At 46.0% G+C, this 19,521-nt stretch overlaps 1 protein-coding gene across 1 annotated transcript; it reads left to right on the forward strand.

The window, feature by feature from the left end:
• Window positions 1-12,304: 12,304 nt before the first annotated feature.
• zgc:64106 (uncharacterized protein LOC393348 homolog) lies at window positions 12,305-18,445 on the forward strand. Its single transcript, XM_027003728.2, has 6 exons — window positions 12,305-12,652; window positions 14,314-14,553; window positions 14,656-14,745; window positions 14,879-15,067; window positions 16,973-17,082; window positions 17,615-18,445. The coding sequence occupies exons 1-6, from the start codon at window positions 12,490-12,492 to the stop codon at window positions 17,834-17,836; spliced, it is 1,014 nt and encodes a 337-aa protein (XP_026859529.2). The 5' UTR covers window positions 12,305-12,489; the 3' UTR covers window positions 17,837-18,445.
• Window positions 18,446-19,521: the final 1,076 nt, after the last annotated feature.

The following is a 19,521-nucleotide window of genomic DNA, read 5'->3' on the forward strand; positions in this document are numbered from 1 at the left end:
GCAACTTGAAGCAAGGTATTTCAAGCTGAGCCGGACTTGAGGCTCGAAGTACTCGAGGTACGGATCAGGCTTTGAACATTGACTTCATATATGGAGGGGCTGGTCCATTTTTGGCTTTGTAGGCAAGCATCAAGGTTTTAAATCTGATGTGTGCAGCTACTGGGAGCCAATGAAGGGAGCATAGCAGTGGAGTGACGTGTGAACTTCGGAAGATTGAAGACCAGTTGTGCTGCTGCATTCTGGACAAGTTGTATAGGTCTGATGGCTCTTAGAGGAAGACCAGCAAGTAACGAGTTGCCGTAGTCTAGCTTTGAGATCACAAGAGACTGCACAAGCACCTGGGCAGCTTCCTGCAAGAGAATGTCCTGAATCCTTCTAATGTTACAAAGGAGAAATCTGCAAAACCGAGTCAGATTTGAAACATGAGTTGAGAATGACAACTGTTTGTCCAACGTTTTGCCTAGGCTACAAGCCGCTTCAGATGGTGACATCAGGGAGTTCTCGAAGGAAACTGTGAGGTCATGGTAAGGGTTGGGAGTTCCTGGGCTGTATAGAAGCTCGGTTTTACTGGGGTTCAGCTTCAAGTGGTGGGCTGTCATCCATGACGCAATGTCAGTCAAGCATGCTGAGATACATCTGGAGACCTGCATGTCAGAGGGTGTAAAAGAAAGAAATAATTTGGTGTCATCAGCATAGCAGTGGTAGGAGAAGTCATAAGATTATATTATATCACCAAGAGAATATACAAAGAGAAGAGAAGAGGGTATACAAAGAGAAGAGAAGAGGGCCTAATACTGAGCCCAAAAACAAGGAATTGTTATATTGCAAATTTGAGCCTACAGTCTGGTAGACAGTACCACCTGCATAATGATGAACATGGCATGCTACAAGAGGATACTAATATTCAGCAAGAACAAAGAAATTGGTATCCTCAGAATACTAATTCAGTGCGTTCTAAAGCATCAAGGAGCAGCTGACAGTCATCCTCCAGTTCTGCAGCCATTAAAGCACAAGATAAGGCTGAAGCTTACTGGACTCAGTCAGCCTTTGCTGAGAAAGAAGTTGCAGTTATAAGACAAAAGTCTGATTCAGAAACTAACCTACATCCTCACTGTCAAAAAGCTGTTGCTGCTGCTACAATTGAAGTTGCAGTTTATGAAGAAGCTGTATCACAAGTCACAGAGCTGAGAGAAATCCAAAATGTCCATGCCTGAACCAGTTCTTCATCGTGATTTTCAACATGATACTCCCAGTCACAGAGAAGCTGAGGCTAAATTAAAGGACACATCAATTAACTTCTCAACATGTCAGATATCCTCCAAGAATCTCAGAGAACATAAGGAGTTAGCTGAACCAAAAAGTGTTGAAACGAAATTTTGAGTTCTGATCTCCTGACTGACCTAAAAATGACTGGTCATGGAAAGCATCCTTTGTGAGTGTTAAATCTCTCTGCTAGGGAGGAACTGCACTTAATAATGTAGTGGCTAGGACCTGAGTCACCTGAATATATAAAAAGAAATCATTCGTGCATGCCCTCAGGCCCACAGCAGGATTGCTCATGGCATGGCCAAGACTTGAAGAGTGATATGGAGCATGAGAAGTAGTCAAAATGCTCTACTCAAGAAGCTTGAAAAGTTTTCACTACTCAAGAGCTTGAAGACTATCCAACAATGATAATGTCAAACTTCAAGAGCTGGGTGACATTCTTCTGGAGTTTCAATGTGCAAAGGAAGAAGGCTATCTCTCTGCACTAGCTTACTTGAATATTGCACATGAGGTGAAACCAGTAGTGGCTCCCACCAATGTATACAGGAGAAATGGGATTTACATACAAACAGGAGTTCGACACTGCATTCCCTCCATTTTGTATTGTTTCCAGATTTGTAAGACATAAAGCAAGAAAAGTAAGAAATTATCCCAGTTTCTTCTTCAGTACCTCTCACACCACATCGTCCAGGTTGACAAACCTGTGAGACATAACATAGGACCTCTGTGTTTGTACATAAGACAGATGTAACATCAGAACCTCCAGTTAACCAAGCATATAGTACAGAGAAGAGTATGGAAAGCCCTGAGCAATATTGTTTGATACACAGAAAGCCACACCCTCTGAAGAATTGCAGAAGATTTAGATATAAACCCTTAGAGGAGCACAAGACCTTCTTCAAGGAGAGCAAAATTCCCTACAGGTGTTATGTTTCAACTCAGCATGTCACCAGAGACTGCAAAAAGAGTGTGACATGATTCCAGGTGAGAGGTCAGAAATTCCCAGTCCTGGGATAGCATGACATTATCCACATCTACAGGCAGCTGCTGACAAAATTCCAGCTGTAGACCCTAATGCACAAATCCTTCTGCACTTAGGCCAAGACATCTTAAGAGTGCACAAGGTACGAGAACAAATAAATGGACCCAACAATACTCCTTATGCATAGCGCCTTGACGTAGGATGGGTCATTGTGGATGAGGTCACACCCCATAAGTCAGCGGGTGTCAGTGACATTAAAGCAAATGTGCTCTGCACAGGTCGTGCATCCATTCTCAATATTCCCAATTCCGGTCCCAATATCACACAGCTAAAGGACAACTTCAGTGGCGTTTCACAGCACTAACATTCTCTCTCTTCAAGCTACACCGAAGTGCCAGGTCCAACTTTCACTTTAAGCATAGATAGTTTAGTAAGTTCAGTGTTTGAAAGATGATGACAAGCCAACACAGCTAGTACATAATAAACAGTTCTTGAGAATCATGGACAATGGTTTATCAAGATGATGGGATCAAGATGTTGGGTGGCACCTCTGCCAATTGGTTCTTCAAGATTTTGCTTAACCAGCAATAGGGAGCAAGCAATGAAATGCCTCTGCTCTCTCAGGAAGCTGTTGGACATGAAGCATGAGATGAAAAAAACATTTCATCATTTTTATGCAAAAGATGCTGGACAATGACCATGCTGAGCCATCTCCACCTCTGGAAGAAGGAAAAGAGTGCTGGCACCTTCCAATATTTGGCATGAACCATCCACAAAAGCCAGGTCAGATTCAGATTGTCTTTGACTCGAGTGCAGAATGTGAAGGAGTGTCTTTGAACAGTGTTATGCTCAGTGGGCCGGATTTAAAAAACACTTTGCTAAGAGTCCTTTTGCAGTTTAGAAGAGAGCTTATTGTGCATCCATTCTCAATATTGCCAATTCCTGTCCCGCTATCATACAGCTAACGGAAAACTTCAGTGACCTTTCACAGCACTAAGATTCTCTCTCTTCAACCTACGCAGAAGTGCCAGGTCCAACTTTTGCTTTAAGTACAGATAGATTAGGATGTTCAATGTTTGAAAAATCAAAAGATGATCACAAGAAAGCACATGATAAACAGGTCTTGAGAATGTGTGGCCATCCTAGAATCAATTTTGCTGAAGACAGGATCTGCTCATATCATTTATGGCAGAGGTCATGAAAATCATTAGCGCAGGACCACTGCTTCTTGTTTCATCAGACCCTGATATGCCTGCAATCCTTCTGACTTAAAATGAGCTCCTTATCTGCACCCTCTGGAAACCTTGACACAGCTGTCCTTTATAAAAAGCAGTGGAAATAAGTCCAAAGTCTTGCCGACGCCTTTTGGAAGAGAGAGACAGGTGCTCTCTACCTCCATTGTGGTCTAGCAATGATTTGATATGCTGAGCCTTGGAGACTGTTTGTCTCTGTATAATTAACTTTCACACTGTTAAATTAGAGGCAGTGTTCAGCACTTTGTGAAAGTATAATAAATTTTGTATTGACATTTAATGGGTTTGTAACATTAACCTAATTCATTTATATCAGGTATATGCAAATAATTTTGATGTTTTGCCACTGTAAAAAAGATGTTCACTGATATATGGACATTTTTGTTTGTATTTTCAATTTTACAAAACAAAACCATTGCTTCAGCAAAGCCATTAAAAAGAGTCAAGCATTGGTGTTTATTTGATAATGGTATCTGTTTGTTAGCTGTGTAATAGGAATGCACCATGAGGACAGCATAAGGGAGTATCTCAACCCCAAGTGAACTGGTACAGATGCTTTTATCCAAAGTGACTTACAAGTATGACTGAGTACAACTTGGGCAGTTGAGAGTTAAGGGTGTTGCTCAGGGGCCCAACAGTGGCAGGGCTTGAACCAGCAACCTTCTGAGTACTAGTACAGTACCTTAACCACTGCCCCAGTACTGACTTTAGGTGTAAAGATCTCACACACACTTTTATTTTCAGAAATCAAACGGATCTGTGGAATCAAGCAGGTAAGCGCGTTCAGGTTGGTCCAGGGTCGAAGCACGGTGTAGTGTCCGAGGGGTTTCCAAGGGTCAGGCAGGAGACGAGGTCTAAAAAGCAGGCAGGAGTCAATAACCAGGAATCCATACAAGATTCGGAAACGCTCGGTACGCCGCGTAGGGTTAGCAATACTTCGCGATGTGAACGCGGGGGAGGGAAGCTTATAAAGGGGGCCAGCAATGAGGAGAATGAGAATCAGGTGTGTGCTAGAACTCTGGTGAGCCCGATCAGGGGGGTGTGCGAGTGTGGTTCCAGGGGTTCGTAACAGTAGTCTCCTGAAATGTTAACGTTTAAATATAAAATACACCATTAAATATCTCCTTGTAAGAGGTGTCTTTGGGCAAACTGCTCATTAACTGCTTACTAGTGCAACACTAGACAGGGGATTGGGTCCTCGATGGTCCATCTGCGGGGATTACATCAGAGCGGATACTTCTAGAAATCGCAAAGGCAGTTACATGGGAGGTTGCATCTACGTTAAGGATACTATTCCTGTCAACACGCTCACCTTTTGACACACCCACCGTCCTTTCAATACTCCAGCTAGTTGTGAAATGCTCACTACTCCAACATGTAGAGACTCATGTCTCGCCTGCTTGAGGAAACCCATTTAGGTCTCCTGTCTGTATTCCGTAAACCCACAGTCCAAAGGAATTAATATTATTTATTAAAATGTAAAGGTTACATGATGGTATGAAGCAAATTTGGCTAGCTACATTTCAACATGTTTGTCATAAGAGTTATATAAAATAGTTTTTATTTACATTTACGGCATTTAGCAGACGCTTATCCAGAGCGACTTTAAAAAGTGCTTTGTCAGTTACTAATAGAATGCATCCTAGCCAGTACAGTAGTACAATGAACTAGAATACTGTTGAATTACAGGGATCAATGCTGATGCCTAGATGTGCAAAATACATAAGCTCTATCTCAGACAATGATAAGTGCATTAAACAATAAGTACTGAAGTTTGTTAGTGTAACGGTGAGCGGTAAGAAGGCGGATGCATGTGCAAAGAAGTGTGAGATTTATTATGGGCAATGGTTGGGGGCCAATCTTCTCTGTGGCCAGTCCAGGGCCCCAGGGCCCCTCCGGAGCCGCTTCAGCCCACCTTTGGCCCTTCCGGAGGCGCCCGACCCCATCTGCACTGTCCCCGGCCTTCCTGGACCCGCGGTTCACCCAGAACCCAGAATCTGCCCAAATTCCTGGCCAGGTGACCTCTGTGACCTCTCTGGCAAGGAGGCGGGACTATGGCGATAGAGGGTCGGCTGTTGTTTGGCATATTAAGTAGCCATGCGCAGTTGAGCATGAATGTCAATTAGCTGTGTTTCATGCTGTTAGACTGGCTTTTGAATATCTGTGTCTAATTATATTCACTTTTATCATGATTAAGATTGCATGCGAAAATCCAACAGACATTTCACAGAATGTCAGTTTCATTGGCTTCCGCATTTCTAATGGTTTTCTGCATTTTTAAAAATATCTCCCACTAATATATATATATAGTTAAAATTGCATGTTCATTTAAGAATAAGATGAATAAAGTTGACTTAATTGAATAAAGTTATTTTAACCGAATCATTTATACCCAGGAAACCGAACTGTTTGAATAGTTGTTTATGAAATAAATATCAATCAAAATAAGTGCATCATTTGGGAGACTGTGTCTCATTACCAAAAAGTTATTCACTTTCTTAAAGTAGTTTAAATTGGTGCCCATTCACTTTGTGCAACAGAATGCAGAATAAATCAGTGCTCGTTCATTGTGAAGTACAAAGCAGAATAACTGAGACTTATAACACAGTACAAGTCAGTGCTCATTCACGTTGTGAAGTACAAAGCAGAATAAGTCAGTGCTGCTTCACTTTGTGAAGTATGACAGTATTAAACAGTGCTGCTTCACTTTTCAAAAGTACAAATGATTATGAACACACAGAATAAATAATTAAAGCAGGAATACATATAAAACTATGTACAAGTATGAACAATGGGGTGAGTGGAGTGGTCAGCAGATCACTGACCCTGTCCAGCATCTCCTCTGTTCCATCCACTGCTCCACGGTCTTCCCCGCTGCCGCCGTGCAGAAGTGCACCCCACAAAACCTGCTGTGGCCAAACTCTTAGTTTTAGGTTGGCCACACTGCTTGCAGGCATAGTGTTCATGCTCATGTCGCTTCGCGGGGACGGCCCGACCATCCGCAGCGGCGGCGGCAGCCTCGGCCTCTGCTTTTTTCTTCCAACGCCACGCTGTGGTCCGGGGCACTTTGGGCAGAAGCTGCGTCGCCTTCCGGACCGGAGCTCGTCGGGGTCTCACCGGGAGGAAGAGGAGGTTGGCCTCGGACGCGCCGAGAAGCCTGCCCGGACGCATCCTGCTGTATGTTAAAGTCAAAGGCCCACGGGTCGGACGCTCCGGGAGCTTACTCAACGCGGGAAGGAGGGGTTCCGGGGCCACCATGGGAGTGCTGGACTGGCCAACGCTCAGGTGCAGAACATCGTGTTCCTGCTTTTTCTTCCTGGCGTTGTACCTGTAACAAAAACAGCAGCACAGCCTATTAGTACTCAGCCTGTATAGTCCACAGTGCCAATAAGGTCAATATAAAACCCCCTAAACTCACCACTGGGTCAGTGTCTGCTGATTCAACTCAAAAAGTTGAATACGGGTCCGGGTCACGAGGCCGGGGCTGCCGAGGACTACGTCCATGATGACACCGTAGTCCCTCGTGACGGCAGCCCACCTGTTCACCCTGACGCCGGCGACGGTCTGTCTGGCCGGGTGAAGCTGACAAAGTGCCAGGCACACGGCCTTCACGAGGCGGCTGACTCTGGGCCACTGAGCAGGCCCGCTGCCTTGTCCAAGGAAGTAGCTGTGAAGATACAAAAAGCACACACACAGACAGACAGACTCAATTATTCACACAGCTACAAGTCAAACTCAAGGAAACTCACTGGTTTATGGAGAGTGCGCTTACTGCTTCAGACTGTCTGTTCCAGTTACAACAGAGGTCTTAGAGTGGCTGCTTTTAAACCGTCCCTTAATAAGTCGGTCTCTCTGACGCGGTGGGTAGGCAACGCCGCCCTCGTCACTCTCTGGCAGTTTGTTCCAGAGAGCGACGATGCTGTCTACCTTTTGCTGTGTCACAAAGGCCTGGTGACGCAGGTCCACCAGACTGTCGGCCAGGTTTACTACGTGATGGTAACCTGGAACACCATCAGGTCCCAGGCTCTCCTAGAAATAAAAGAAAGAAACATACACTTTTGGACTGAAGCACACAAACGTTTACTGCTCTCATATGGTTGAACACCTTTTTGGATTGCTTAGGACTTGTCGCGCTGTACATGTAAATACAAAGTGAACAGAAAGAACTACAGTGTACTTACATCCTCCTTATCCCCACACAAAGCCTGAGTCTGGGTAGCAACCTGGCCTTCAGGGACAGTCTCCTTGGTCATCTCAGACGCCGAGGACTCAGCCGGGTCCGACCGGGTCCGCGACGAGGCAGCCGTAGAACGAGGTCCCACTGCTGCACGATGGAGAGGCGGCAGTGGTTCGAGACTGTGCTCGGAGCACGTGGGGTCCGCAAACTCATCGAATCCCACGTCCACGAAGCCCTTGTCCTCCAGCTCTGGAAGGTCCTCATCGCTGATCCCATCTGGATCCCTGCCGAGGTCCTCCTGCAGCACTGCGCCGGTCTGAGATACTCCACCCCGATGAGCTCACCTATACAAGTGTTTAATACATTACAAAGGGAAAAAAGGGTTAAGTGTGTGTGTGAGAGAAAATAGGGGGGGGGGGGGGGGGGAATTACCTGTATACTCTCCAGGCCTAGTGTAATCCTCAGCCAGCTGGAGCCCAAGGAGTTGCTGGCTCAGCTGGTTGGCGTAGTGCTGCAGCTGGCCGCTGTAGCAGACCTGAGTAGGATCGCTTCCCTCCACTGCCGCTGCCGTGCGGTCCTCGTTCCACCTCACCAACCCTTCAAGCAGGTACGCCTGGAAGTGCAGGGCACTCGCACTTGTACCTGCAGCAGTCGAGGAAAGGAGGCTTTTAGCAAACAGTGCTGACATGCATACAGAGAGCGAGAGCGAGAGAGGCACTCACCAGGTACAAAGCGGTTCAGGTGGAACGACTCCAGGGACATGGACCCGCGTGCGCAGCGATACACGGGCAGGATGACCCCTCCCCTGGTCACCTGCCCCATCCTCCTGTACAGCTGAACACCAGGAGGGTCCAGAATGCAGTGGGGGTGGCGCCTCTGGGTCTGCCAGATGTCCTCCATCTTCTCCCATGGTGTCCGTCACATCCATGCAGTCTTCCAGCAGCTCCTGGACCAGCAGCTCGGTCCCCTGGGCCCCGCGCATGCGCCACCGACAGTGCCGAGCCAGCTCCTTGGCCGTGGGTGTGCCGGAAGACCCGGCGTCAGTCAGGCGGCCTCTGGACCGCGGTGCCTCCCCGAGCTCCGACTGGCCTCCTGTAGACGGGCCACATCCTCCGCGTCCCACTCGAAGACGCAGAAGGAGAGGCGGCCCGTGAAGAGGCCGTACAGCTGGTGACTGCCCATGGTGACACCCGCCGCGAACCGTCGCACGAAGTGCCACACGTCCAGCCTGACGACCAGCTGGTCCCACTCGTGGAACATGCAGCTGCCTTGCCCTTCCCCACGCTGGAACAGCAGTCACGGTCCACGTAGAGGAGCCGGGGAGGGGCCTCTCCGGCTCGCCGGTACCGCTCCATCAGCTTGTCGCACATGGGCAGAGGACGCTGATGAGGACCTGCCCAAACTCATTCCCCACGTTTGTAGCCCTTGGTCACCTGAAGGAACAAAGTGCACATGAGACAATCAAGCATATCGTAGCGGTTCAGTGGCACGCGTGTGCAGGTTGTGCCCAAGCTTACCTTCTTTGTGGAGTCCATCTTCAAAACGTCTCCGTAGGCGGAGGTGGCCCTGGCCTTCATCTCCTCAAGCTGTGACAGCATGTCCTGCGCATAAACCGGCACCATCGGGGGCAGCTGGCGGGTGATGGTGATGGTGCAGGGGTCGGTGCCCAGGGCCAGAAACTTCCTGAGCACGTAGAGGTACTCGGAGGACTTGGCCAGCCACTGCTGTCTGTGCCTGACACACAGGTGACTGTACAGCGAGGTCACACTGTTCCCCAGAGTGTGACCACACACACACACACACATACGATGGATGGGGTCCAGCTGCTCCAATATGTCCTGCGACCAGCCCGCCACCTTCTTCTTACAGCAGCGGCACTCCAGGTACCCTCTGGACGGTCTTGTACAGCCCGCAGGCCGTCAGCTTATGGCCCAGCCGACGGCACTCAGGCTGCACGCACAGCAGCTTGAATGCCCACATGCGGTAGGGCATCCACAGGAACAGTCTGCTGTGGAAGAAGGCGTCAGGCGAAGATGAAGGTTGTGCGTATACCAGCCGGGGTCCGGGAGGCCACCACCACAGACGCAGATTCTTGGTCAGCGCCGGCCTCCCAGACTGCTCTCTGGTGAAGAGCGCCCAGCTAACCCACTGATGCTGCTCTCTGGGCAGCGTCTGCTTCCAGCTCTCAGGCAGAAGCACCTTAAACGAACAAACGCACGCATCGAGAATATGAGCTTGCCGATTAACTCGACCGACCACAAAAGCACCAAGGCGCGGTGGTGCCGCTCACCTCAGCAGTGGGCACTGGCTGCGTTTGCGATGGCTGCTTTTCCGGTTCAGCCGTCGGCAGGGAGCGCTGGGGTGGGGCAAGGACCTCCGGAGCAGAGGAAGTGGGAGCTGGAACCCCACGTGTTAATGAGCTTAGAAAAGGACAAAAGATGTCACTTGACATCACAGCACAGGTGCATGTCGGCTTGCGGGGACGACAGCCAAGAAGCCTGAAAATATCCAACGCTACCGAAGCGTGAGCCGCTCCCAGACCCACCCCTCGACGATGACAGCAGCGTCAAGCAAATCTAGGTTATGTGCAGCTATGTTAATGAAATAAGCAGATGAAATGATGACAGTGACAGCGAACATGAAGAGCACCACGTAACATGCTTTTAGTGATTTAATGATTAAGTGAAGAATGAATTAATGACCGTGCAGGGTGAAACAGAGACTATTCTAACGCCATCGTCTCGCATCACCTACCTTACAGCTTCCAAGTCCTTCCCATTATAGCTGCATTACAATGCAAAACAACAAAAACAAGTTACAGTCAGGCCAAACAACAAGACAGACCTTCAATTTTATACTTGTGTAGTTCACTCAGTCCATTCGGCAGGACAACTCACCTTCAGTGTCCAGTTCCACGGACTCGACCAGCAGGTCGGCATCGGAAGGCTCCTGTGCCGTCACCGGCCGTGCGAGTTCCACGGACAGCAGCCAAACACAGGACCCTTCCGACGCCGGCCGCGCACCTGAGCCTTCCGACGCGGAGCAGCTGGCTGTGGAACTCCGAAGGCCGGAGACACCTGCATACGGACACAAGGAGCTATTTCAGTCTCTGCGCTGGATGTACTTTTGCAGTGCCTCCATCTTGCTCCCAGGCCTCACCTTCTGCCGCCGGATCCACTGGACGTAGCTGGATTAACAAAACCGCACGTGTCACAGCAAAACCTTCCATGTTCCAACGCTGCTGTGCTTGTCCTGCGTGAATACAGTACATACCTCCTCTTCTCCCTTTCCTTACCCTCGTACAGATCCCTGTACGAGATGCTCTGGTGTTCCCCGAAGCCCACGAGACACTGGTCTTCCTGTCCAGGAGGGGAAGACCCCGTCCCTGGTCCGGCGATCCCCGACGGCTCTTGTCACGTCGGGAAAGAGGCTCGCGTACTGGACCAGGGCGTCCTTGTTCACCATGGCAGGGTACATCCAAGTGGCGCCACCCTCGCGCTCCCGTTGATGGGCCGCCAACACCATGACGGAGTATCCCACGTCATGTGTCAGCAGCCATTTGAATGTCTGACCCCGGTACTGCCCGAACTGTACCGTGCTCTCGCTCAGCACCAGCCGGGCGTTCCCGGGTCGCCCCCGTGAAGTCCTTGGCCTCCTCCCTCACCCTCTCGGCGTTCCAAGCCCGAGACGAGGCCGGCCGCCGCTTGTAGGCGTCGGACTGCTCCACGGCCACGGGCGAAGGCTGGAGGGTGAGCTCGCCGGAGGTCTCTCACCTAAATTTGGGCTTGTAATCCATTCTGGCCAAAAGGAGACAAGAAAGGAAAAGACATAAGCGTCGTGCGCACGCACGCGCGCTGCGCTCTCGCAAGTCTGCGGAGACAAAAGACGACGCTGCGCACAAGAGTAAAACTTTGACAGGCTACTTACTTGAATCGCTACTTAATACCCAAACTGTAGAAAGAAGAAGACACACACATCAGTGTCACATACAGAATAAGGCCGACACAGTCGCGGTTTGCTTAAATTAAAATTAAATTAAACGTTTCCTTATATTTGTTCTTCAAAATATAATATAACTAGACTTATTCAGGTGGAAACCAAGTACAGTAAGGTCAATGTTTTGTAAGTCCGTATTTCCCTTATTTTAACCTTAATTACTCATTGTGATATACTACATTACAAACATAATCTCTACACTGAACAAATACAAGGAGATTTATTGTGGCATGGAAAGAAGTTTTAATTCATTCTTATCACTTTGACCTAAGAAAGAATACAGTACTTCTTATATAGATCCTTAATAGCTACCCAGCTGGATTCATTAATTCATTAATTTCAGGTGATAAATTACAATTTTATATTACAGCATAATTACAGTATTATAAAGTAATCTCATAACATTGTGGAACAATGTCAGTGTCACGGGTATTATCATTATCATTTTTAATATCATTATTAATCATTCTTTTCAAGTCTTGTAACTAATTCGATGGTCATGTTGTGGACAGTTCTTGTTGTTAAAGTAAAGAGTATTAATAGAAGAGTATTAACAGAATTCCTTGCAGGCTGGGCTATCTGAGGTTGAGTCTCAGTAGAGGCGGGGAAACCAACTCCAGTAATTTCCACTAACGTGGAAACGCATAGCCCTGATATTGGACTTTAGTCTGCTTTGTGAACTGAAAACGTCTGTGCTCGTTTGAAAGCACCCAGGACTTTTATTTTTATTTTTTAATTTTTTTTTCAGCAACTGCACGTCGTTTCTTTTGTTGTTATATTCCGGATTTTTAAATTAAGGCACGTCAACTGGGTAAATGCCTTGTGAGTTTACTGATATAATTTATAATCCAGTATGGATTGTATTTACACTAATATTGGCCGTTGTTGTGCGGTCGCAACGGAAGGGTTCCTGGAATCCGTGTGATTGTCCCGTTCAGCTCAAAGGTAAAACGGCCATCGTCACCGGAGCAAATACAGGTAATTTAATAATACATCAACCATTTTACCTTGTTTAAGTCATGATATATCTTTATCAGTCACCAATTTTGTGCTCTTTTGCGCGTAACCCGTGTTGTAACGGAATTAGCGTAACCCGTTTGCTTATATTTATTCAATTACTTGCAGCAAGAATAAGAGTTCGTAAACGTTTGTTACCTGTGTGCATTTGTCACGTCATCTGTACTTCGCAAAAGCTCAGTCGCGCTATCCAAACCGACGGCTCAACACGTCTGCGTGTTGTATTACGATAGCCAGTTTGTGAAACGACGTAAGGGGAAGGTTTATCGCACTTTTAGTGCAGACGTTGAAAATCTAAAATAAACATGTTCTTCATCTTAATTAAAGAAAGTGTATATAGTGGAGTGATCTGATAACAATTTGAATTGTTTGTTTTATAGAGCTTCAAATGTTGCATATATATGGAACCGAATAGACAATTAATAGAAATGTGTCGTCCCATTATTGCAAATTCCTACAATAAAATGATTGAAAGTCATCATTGGTACGTGAGTAAGTTGTAACGGTCAGTAAATTGCGTACTTTCACCTTGAGTTACGTTTCTCTTAAAAGGCATGTGCAAGTCGGTCACACAGAAGAATTCTTGGTTTTATACTGTACATGTCGCAACACATCACAGAATAACCAACTGCTGCAGGACCGGTCCTCCTCGGAGGACTGTTACTGTTGTTCGCGTCTTCGCCGGAGAAGGGGAGTACCCCCAGGAATATAGGGGGGAGGGGTGGGAGGCTGTTGAGCCCGGGCCGAGGAGGACCGAGGGGCACCACGACGACCAGAAAGAGGGCGGTCGGGTGGAGCCAGCGGGATCTCCTGAGTCCCTATCCCCTCAGCGGACTCGCCAGCGGGATGGGTCTGCCCAAAGCCTCGGAGGCAACCCGCTTTAGGGACGCTCCTGGAGCGTCGGGAGAGTGGAGGGCCATTAGGGGAGGTAGCACATCTGGAATCGGGGCGGACGTGCACCCCCGCATGTCGAGGTGCCGGCGGGGACGGCAGGTGTCACGTCACAGCGCTTTATGTTTGTGTGTTGGCGCTATCGTGTGTTTGCGCTTTCGTGTTTACAGGTGCAACGTTGTGTGGAGCGTACCGGATTGCCCCGAGAGAGGCAGGGAAGCTGCCTAAATGTATATAAACCCGTGTGAAAGTGTGCAAGGTGTTGGTTATGGCAGACGAAATGTCTCAATGTAACGTGTTTTGTGTTAAATGTATTCTTGTGTATCGTGTTTAACGTCAATCGTTTCATGTCCATGTGAGTGCCGCTGTCGTTTGTTAATAAATGTTCTTCCCAGTCGGGGGAGTCTGTGCATCCTGCCCCTCACCCTGCGGCACTCGGGAAGTCATATGGAAGTAATTCTTCACAGAGTAATTTCTAAACAGGAGAGAACTATGTTATAGAGAACCTCCTTTTTTTCTCGTTTGGGCTTATTACAGATTCTAAACATTAATGTAAATCAAGCTTTTCACTCAGTTTTTTGTTTGTGTAAATCAAATGTCATTGTCACAGTACCATGATACCCCAGATAATCTTTGTGACCTTGCCAAGTCGTTCTGTATTCTAACAGCCTACTCCATCCTGTTTAGTCTCTGCTTTGCACCCTCCATATCTCTGCATGTGTCTGTTTCAGGGATTGGGAAGTTCATTGCTCTGGATTTTGCCAAGCGTGGGGCACGGGTTATTCTGGCATGCAGAAGCGAGACTCGCGGCACTGCCGCGGCGAAGGACATTCAACAGCGCAGTGGCAACCAGAATGTGCACCTGCAGCTGGTCGACACCTCCTCCCTCGATTCTGTCCGCAGGTTTGCCGCTCGAATCCTGGAGGAAGAGAAGGAACTGCACATACTGGTGAATAATGCTGGTGTTTCAGGTAGTGCTGGATTCTGCATACGCCGTTTACCTTTCTAGTCCATCTGTTTATCTAGTCTATGTGCTTGTGTGCCTCTGTGTGTAATGCACGACATGTGTGCAGGTATCCCCAGGGGAATCACTGAAGACAGACTGGAAGCGTCCTTTGCCACTAACCACATTGGGCCTTTTCTCCTTACCAGTCTGCTACTAGGTTAGAGCTGACTTCTATTTAAACTGCTGGACATGACCTATGACTCTTTACCTACACTGCAACATAGTTCATGCCTGTGCTGTTCAACTTTTGAATGTTGAATTGTTTCGTGTTTCTCTTTGCCTTGGGTCAGATCTCCTGAAGAAATCAGCCCCTGCACGCATTGTGAACGTTTCCTCAGTTAACCACTTTAGAGGAAAGGTGGACTTCTCTCATTTCCGTGGTGAAAACCTGACTTATCTATTGGACACTGTGTACAACCACACCAAGCTCCACAATGTCATCTGGACCAATGAGCTGGCACGCCGACTGAAGGGCACAGGTAGAGAGCAACACCGCAGTGTGCAAACTTCAACAAAATTGTGCACACCATGTCCAGTGGACTAGGTCAATCAGTAAAGGAATGTAAAATGATTGACCAATCAGATGGCTCCCAAATATTAGTGTTTCTGTTTGCACTAATGCTTGCTATGTTTAAAAAATCAACACAGATGACAGCACTTTTTTTTTTAACCAATGTTGTTCAATATATAAAGCAAAGAAAAGATGAATACTTTTGTAATTAAGCATTTGCAGGAATAATTAGAAAAACAATTAAAGTAGCTCAATGCAGCATGAAAATAAAGAGGGAGGGATTTGGCCTTAATAGTACCACTCAATTCTTCTGAAGTAATGCCTCAAGAACATCTATTGCCTAGTTGTTAAGTTTAGGCAAGCACACACAACACAAGGAACTATTGAGTATTGGGGACTCACCATTGCATTTAGAAGAATATAGTTCAATGGAGAAATCAGCCAAGTGTTGAATCATTTTCTCTGGATCTGTAGTAACATTTACATTTATAGCATTTAGCTGATGCTCTTATCCAGAGTGACTTACAAAAGTGCTGTCATTTGCTTATAGAATACATCTTGGCCAGTACAGCAGGTTCGAGTCCAATGATATAGAATACTGTGGAAATACAGGAATCAATGCTGATGCTTAGAAGTACAAAATACATAAGGTCCCTCTTAAACAATGATGAGTGTAATAAACAATAAGTGCTAGAGTTTATTAAACAACATCAGTGTAATAAATGATACCCTACAATAAGTACTAATTTAGTCATTTAAATATTCCACGAATAGATGGGTCTTTAGTCTGCGTTTCAAGACTGCAAGGGACTCTGCTGTCCGTACAGCAAGCGGGAGTTCATTACACCATCTAGGAGCCAGGACAGAAAATAGTCTCGATGCTTGTCTTCCATGAGACCTGAAGCATGGTATTTCAAGCCGAGTTGTACTTGAGGTTCAAAGTACTTGAGGTACGGATCGGGCTTTGAACATTGACTTCATGTATGGAGGGGCTGGTCCATTTTTGGCTTTGTAGGCAAGCATCAAGGTTTTAAATCTGAGGCGTGCAGCTACTGGAAGCCAATGGAGGGAGCATAGCAGCGGAGTAATGTGAACTTCGCAAGACTGAAGACCAGTTGTGCTGCTGCATTCTGGACAAGTTGTAGAGGTTTATTGGCTCTTAGAGGAAGACCAGCGAGTAGCAAGTTGCAGTAGTCTAGCTTTGAGATCACAAGCACATGCACCTGGGTAACTTCCTGCGAGAGAAAGGGCCGAATCCTTCTTAAGTTACAAAGGAGAAATCAGCGAGACCGGGTTAGATTTGAAACATGAGTTGAGAGACATCAACACTGCTTGCCTTTTTTCCATATAAAGCCCTTAATTCCTTATAAAGTGTTAAGGTTGGTGCCTTATATGGTGACAGTGAGTGTTGTAGTAATCAAACTTCTTGAATCACATTTCATGTATAGTTGCATCATCTAATGGATTGATGAGTTTGCCTTACTGCAGTTGGTTGTGCTGTGTCTTTGTCATTATGTAACAGACAATATGTACTGAAAATCTTCCTTGATGTATTTTTTGTTATAGTTGATTGGCTAAAAAACTGGCTGGATCACATTCCTGCTTAACAAACTGTCTTATTACTATTGCTTCATAGCAGAAGAGTGAAGGCACGTTCACAATGTCATTTTTCATTTTTTCAGTTTCACATCTCCTCTAGTTCAGAATGCCCAGAAAGCAAACAACTGTCAGTAATTTAAAAATGTGCTGAATATGGACTGTTCTATGGCTTTCTAAAGTAAGTGAGTGTGTGTGTGTGTGTGTGTGTGTGTGTGTGTGTGTGTGTGTGTGTGTGTGTGTGTGTGTGTGTGTGTGTGTGTGTGTGTCATTTCAGATGTGACAGCAAACTCTGTGCATCCAGGTGCAGTTGTGACTGAAATTATGAGACATTACCACTGGCTGCTTCGATTAATCTTCAATTTGGTGGGACTTTTTTTCCTCAAGGTAATTTCCTGTCTTCAGAACAAAAATAATCATTTATAAGGAGTGAATAACGGGTACTAGTTGTCAGTGGAAAGAGCTGAATAACTTGTGGCTGCATCTTAAGCAATTTCCTTTGAACAGGGAACAAGAGAACTCAACTCATGCATGATCTCACCAACTATAATTGTTTCATGCCAAAACATTAATTGCTAAAAATAAATATTTTGTTAAGAAGTAAAAGTGTAGTTTTGAAGAATATACCAGAGCAGGCAGGGTTCAGTAATGAGCAGGGAACAGATAGAAAACAAAACCGACGGGCAAATCCAAACAGACCTAAATCACAGACCAGAAAGACTAATAGAAAATTTACAGACCAGAAAGACTAATAGAAAAGACTATAACCCTTGAATTGCTTTTTCTACATGCTGTGTAGAATTATTTGCTGGGCCCCAAAACGATGTATTATTAAAAACGGATTACACTAGAATACTCCTCTAAAGTATTCGGGAGGGACTAGCACACACACTGTTCTGTTCATGACCTTCTCACCCAGTCTTCAGAAGAAGGTGCAGTCAGTGTGATATACTGCGCGGTGGCTGAAGAGACACTGGACATCAGCGGGAAGTATTTCGACAGTGACTGCTCACTCAAACTGCCTGCCCTCGCAGCCCGGGACCCAGCCATTTTGGCCAAAGAATACGAATACTGCGAGAGAATAACGGCTGGCCCCCGAACTGCTGGAGATGCTTCAGACCCAGACACTCCACCCCCGTAACTGTATGGCACTAACCAGTGCACTGACATGCAGAGGGATTTAGGATAGTGTACATCCTTATATATGTGCTTAGTATTCATATACATAAAATGTAGAAATATGCTAATCAACTTTAGTGTGCTGTATTTTGGTAGGCCTTTACTTCACAGATTTGGAATGGACCAATGAGCAAGTCTCAACTGTGCGGATAAAATGAACCTGTACAAGCGAGCATGCCTTTCTATTGGTCCTGTGTTTCTAAAGTGGAATTGTGCAGATTTCATTAGCGCTAACACAAGTTTCAAAATTTGCCTGCTCTTAACAGAAAAAGAAATGCAGAACAGTGTCTATTGCTGATAAAGATCATCTAATATTGAACCTGTTTAATAAATCCTTTAATTGTGTACAAGTTTTAAATAAGCTATTACTTCTGTGACCAGAAAGCCCTATTTAAGTACTGTTGAAGAAAAGTTTGACATTTATTTCATACTGTGTATTATTCTTGCATTTTTCTCAGTGGGTGACACCAGCATATAATCAGAAGGCTGTGTACTTGGTAGCAGATAACAAGTAGACAAAACAAGGTTGTTTTCTTCCTCATAACATCTCCTTCCATCTCTGAAATGAAAATCTGCAATTCCCCCTTCAATGGTGCATTTCATATGTTTTGTAACTTTTTACTGACAAATACATCCAGCTTAAGCAAAGATTTAATATTTACAATGTTGAGCCTTCTTTAAGACATCTGCAATTCACCTTGGCATGCTGGATATCAGCTTCTGGGAAAAATCTTGACTGATGCCAACCCATTCTTGCCTAATCAGTGCCTGAAGTTGATCACAGTTTCTGTGTTTTTGTTTGTCCACCCTCTTTTTGAGGAATGACCACAGGTTCTTAATAGGGTTGAGATCTGGGGAGTTTCATTGCAGTGTTCTTGGGCAACATTTTGAGCAAACCAACTCTCTTGGATGAGAGCTTGCTCAGGAATAGCAGAAGGCAGGTGTGAGTGCATCTGCATGCACAGTGAGGTGAAGGCTTTTGGAGGATGGCTTGATGTCAAGAAGGGCAGCAAAGTAGCCACTTTTCTCCAAGAAAAACATCAAGGACAGACTGACATTCTGTAGGAAGTACAGGGACTGGACTGCAGAGGATTGGGGTGAAGTTATTTTCTCTGATGAAGCCTCCTTCAGACTGTTTGGGACATCTGGACAAATGATTGGAGAAGAAAAGGTGAGCACTACCATGAGTCCTGTGTCACGCCAACAGTGAGGCATCCTGAAACCATTCATGTGTGGGGTTGCTTCTCATCCATGGGTGTGGGTTTGCTCAAAACTTTGCCTAAGAACACTGCCATGAATAAGGAATGGTATCAAAACATCCTCCAAGAGCAACTTCTCCCAACAATCCAGGAGCAATTTGGTGATGAACAATGCATGATGGAGCACCATGTCACAAGGCAAAAGTGATAACTGTTGTGGAATTTTGAACAAACAGCAAGTCAGACGTGATTAAGAGAGTAATTTAATAAGAAAAAAGAATAAAATAAATGTTTGGCTCTCCTCAGGTAGGGAGCCCCGAGTATACAAAACCGTGGCTAGTTATACTACTCCTGTGCTGTCTTTAACCAATCATCTTTTCTTAAGCAGCTCTTCTTTCCTTTGTTGCTGTGGCTATAAGCCAATCAGCTCTCGGCTTGGTTTTTTCCA

The sequence above is a fragment of the Electrophorus electricus genome, chromosome 6 (assembly GCF_013358815.1).
Source record: "Electrophorus electricus isolate fEleEle1 chromosome 6, fEleEle1.pri, whole genome shotgun sequence".
Classification (NCBI taxonomy): domain Eukaryota; kingdom Metazoa; phylum Chordata; class Actinopteri; order Gymnotiformes; family Gymnotidae; genus Electrophorus; species Electrophorus electricus.

What these genes read in the sequence shown, in the direction of transcription:
- zgc:64106 (XM_027003728.2), top strand. Translation starts at nt 12,490, where the DNA reads ATGCCTTGTGAGTTTACTGATATAATTTATAATCCAGTATGGATTGTA. An exon ending in CGTCACCGGAGCAAATACAG is followed by an intron (nt 12,653 to 14,313) that starts GTAATTTAATAA and finishes TGTCTGTTTCAG; the next exon opens with GGATTGGGAAGTTCATTGCT. An exon ending in ACGCCGACTGAAGGGCACAG is followed by an intron (nt 15,068 to 16,972) that starts GTAGAGAGCAAC and finishes GTGTCATTTCAG; the next exon opens with ATGTGACAGCAAACTCTGTG.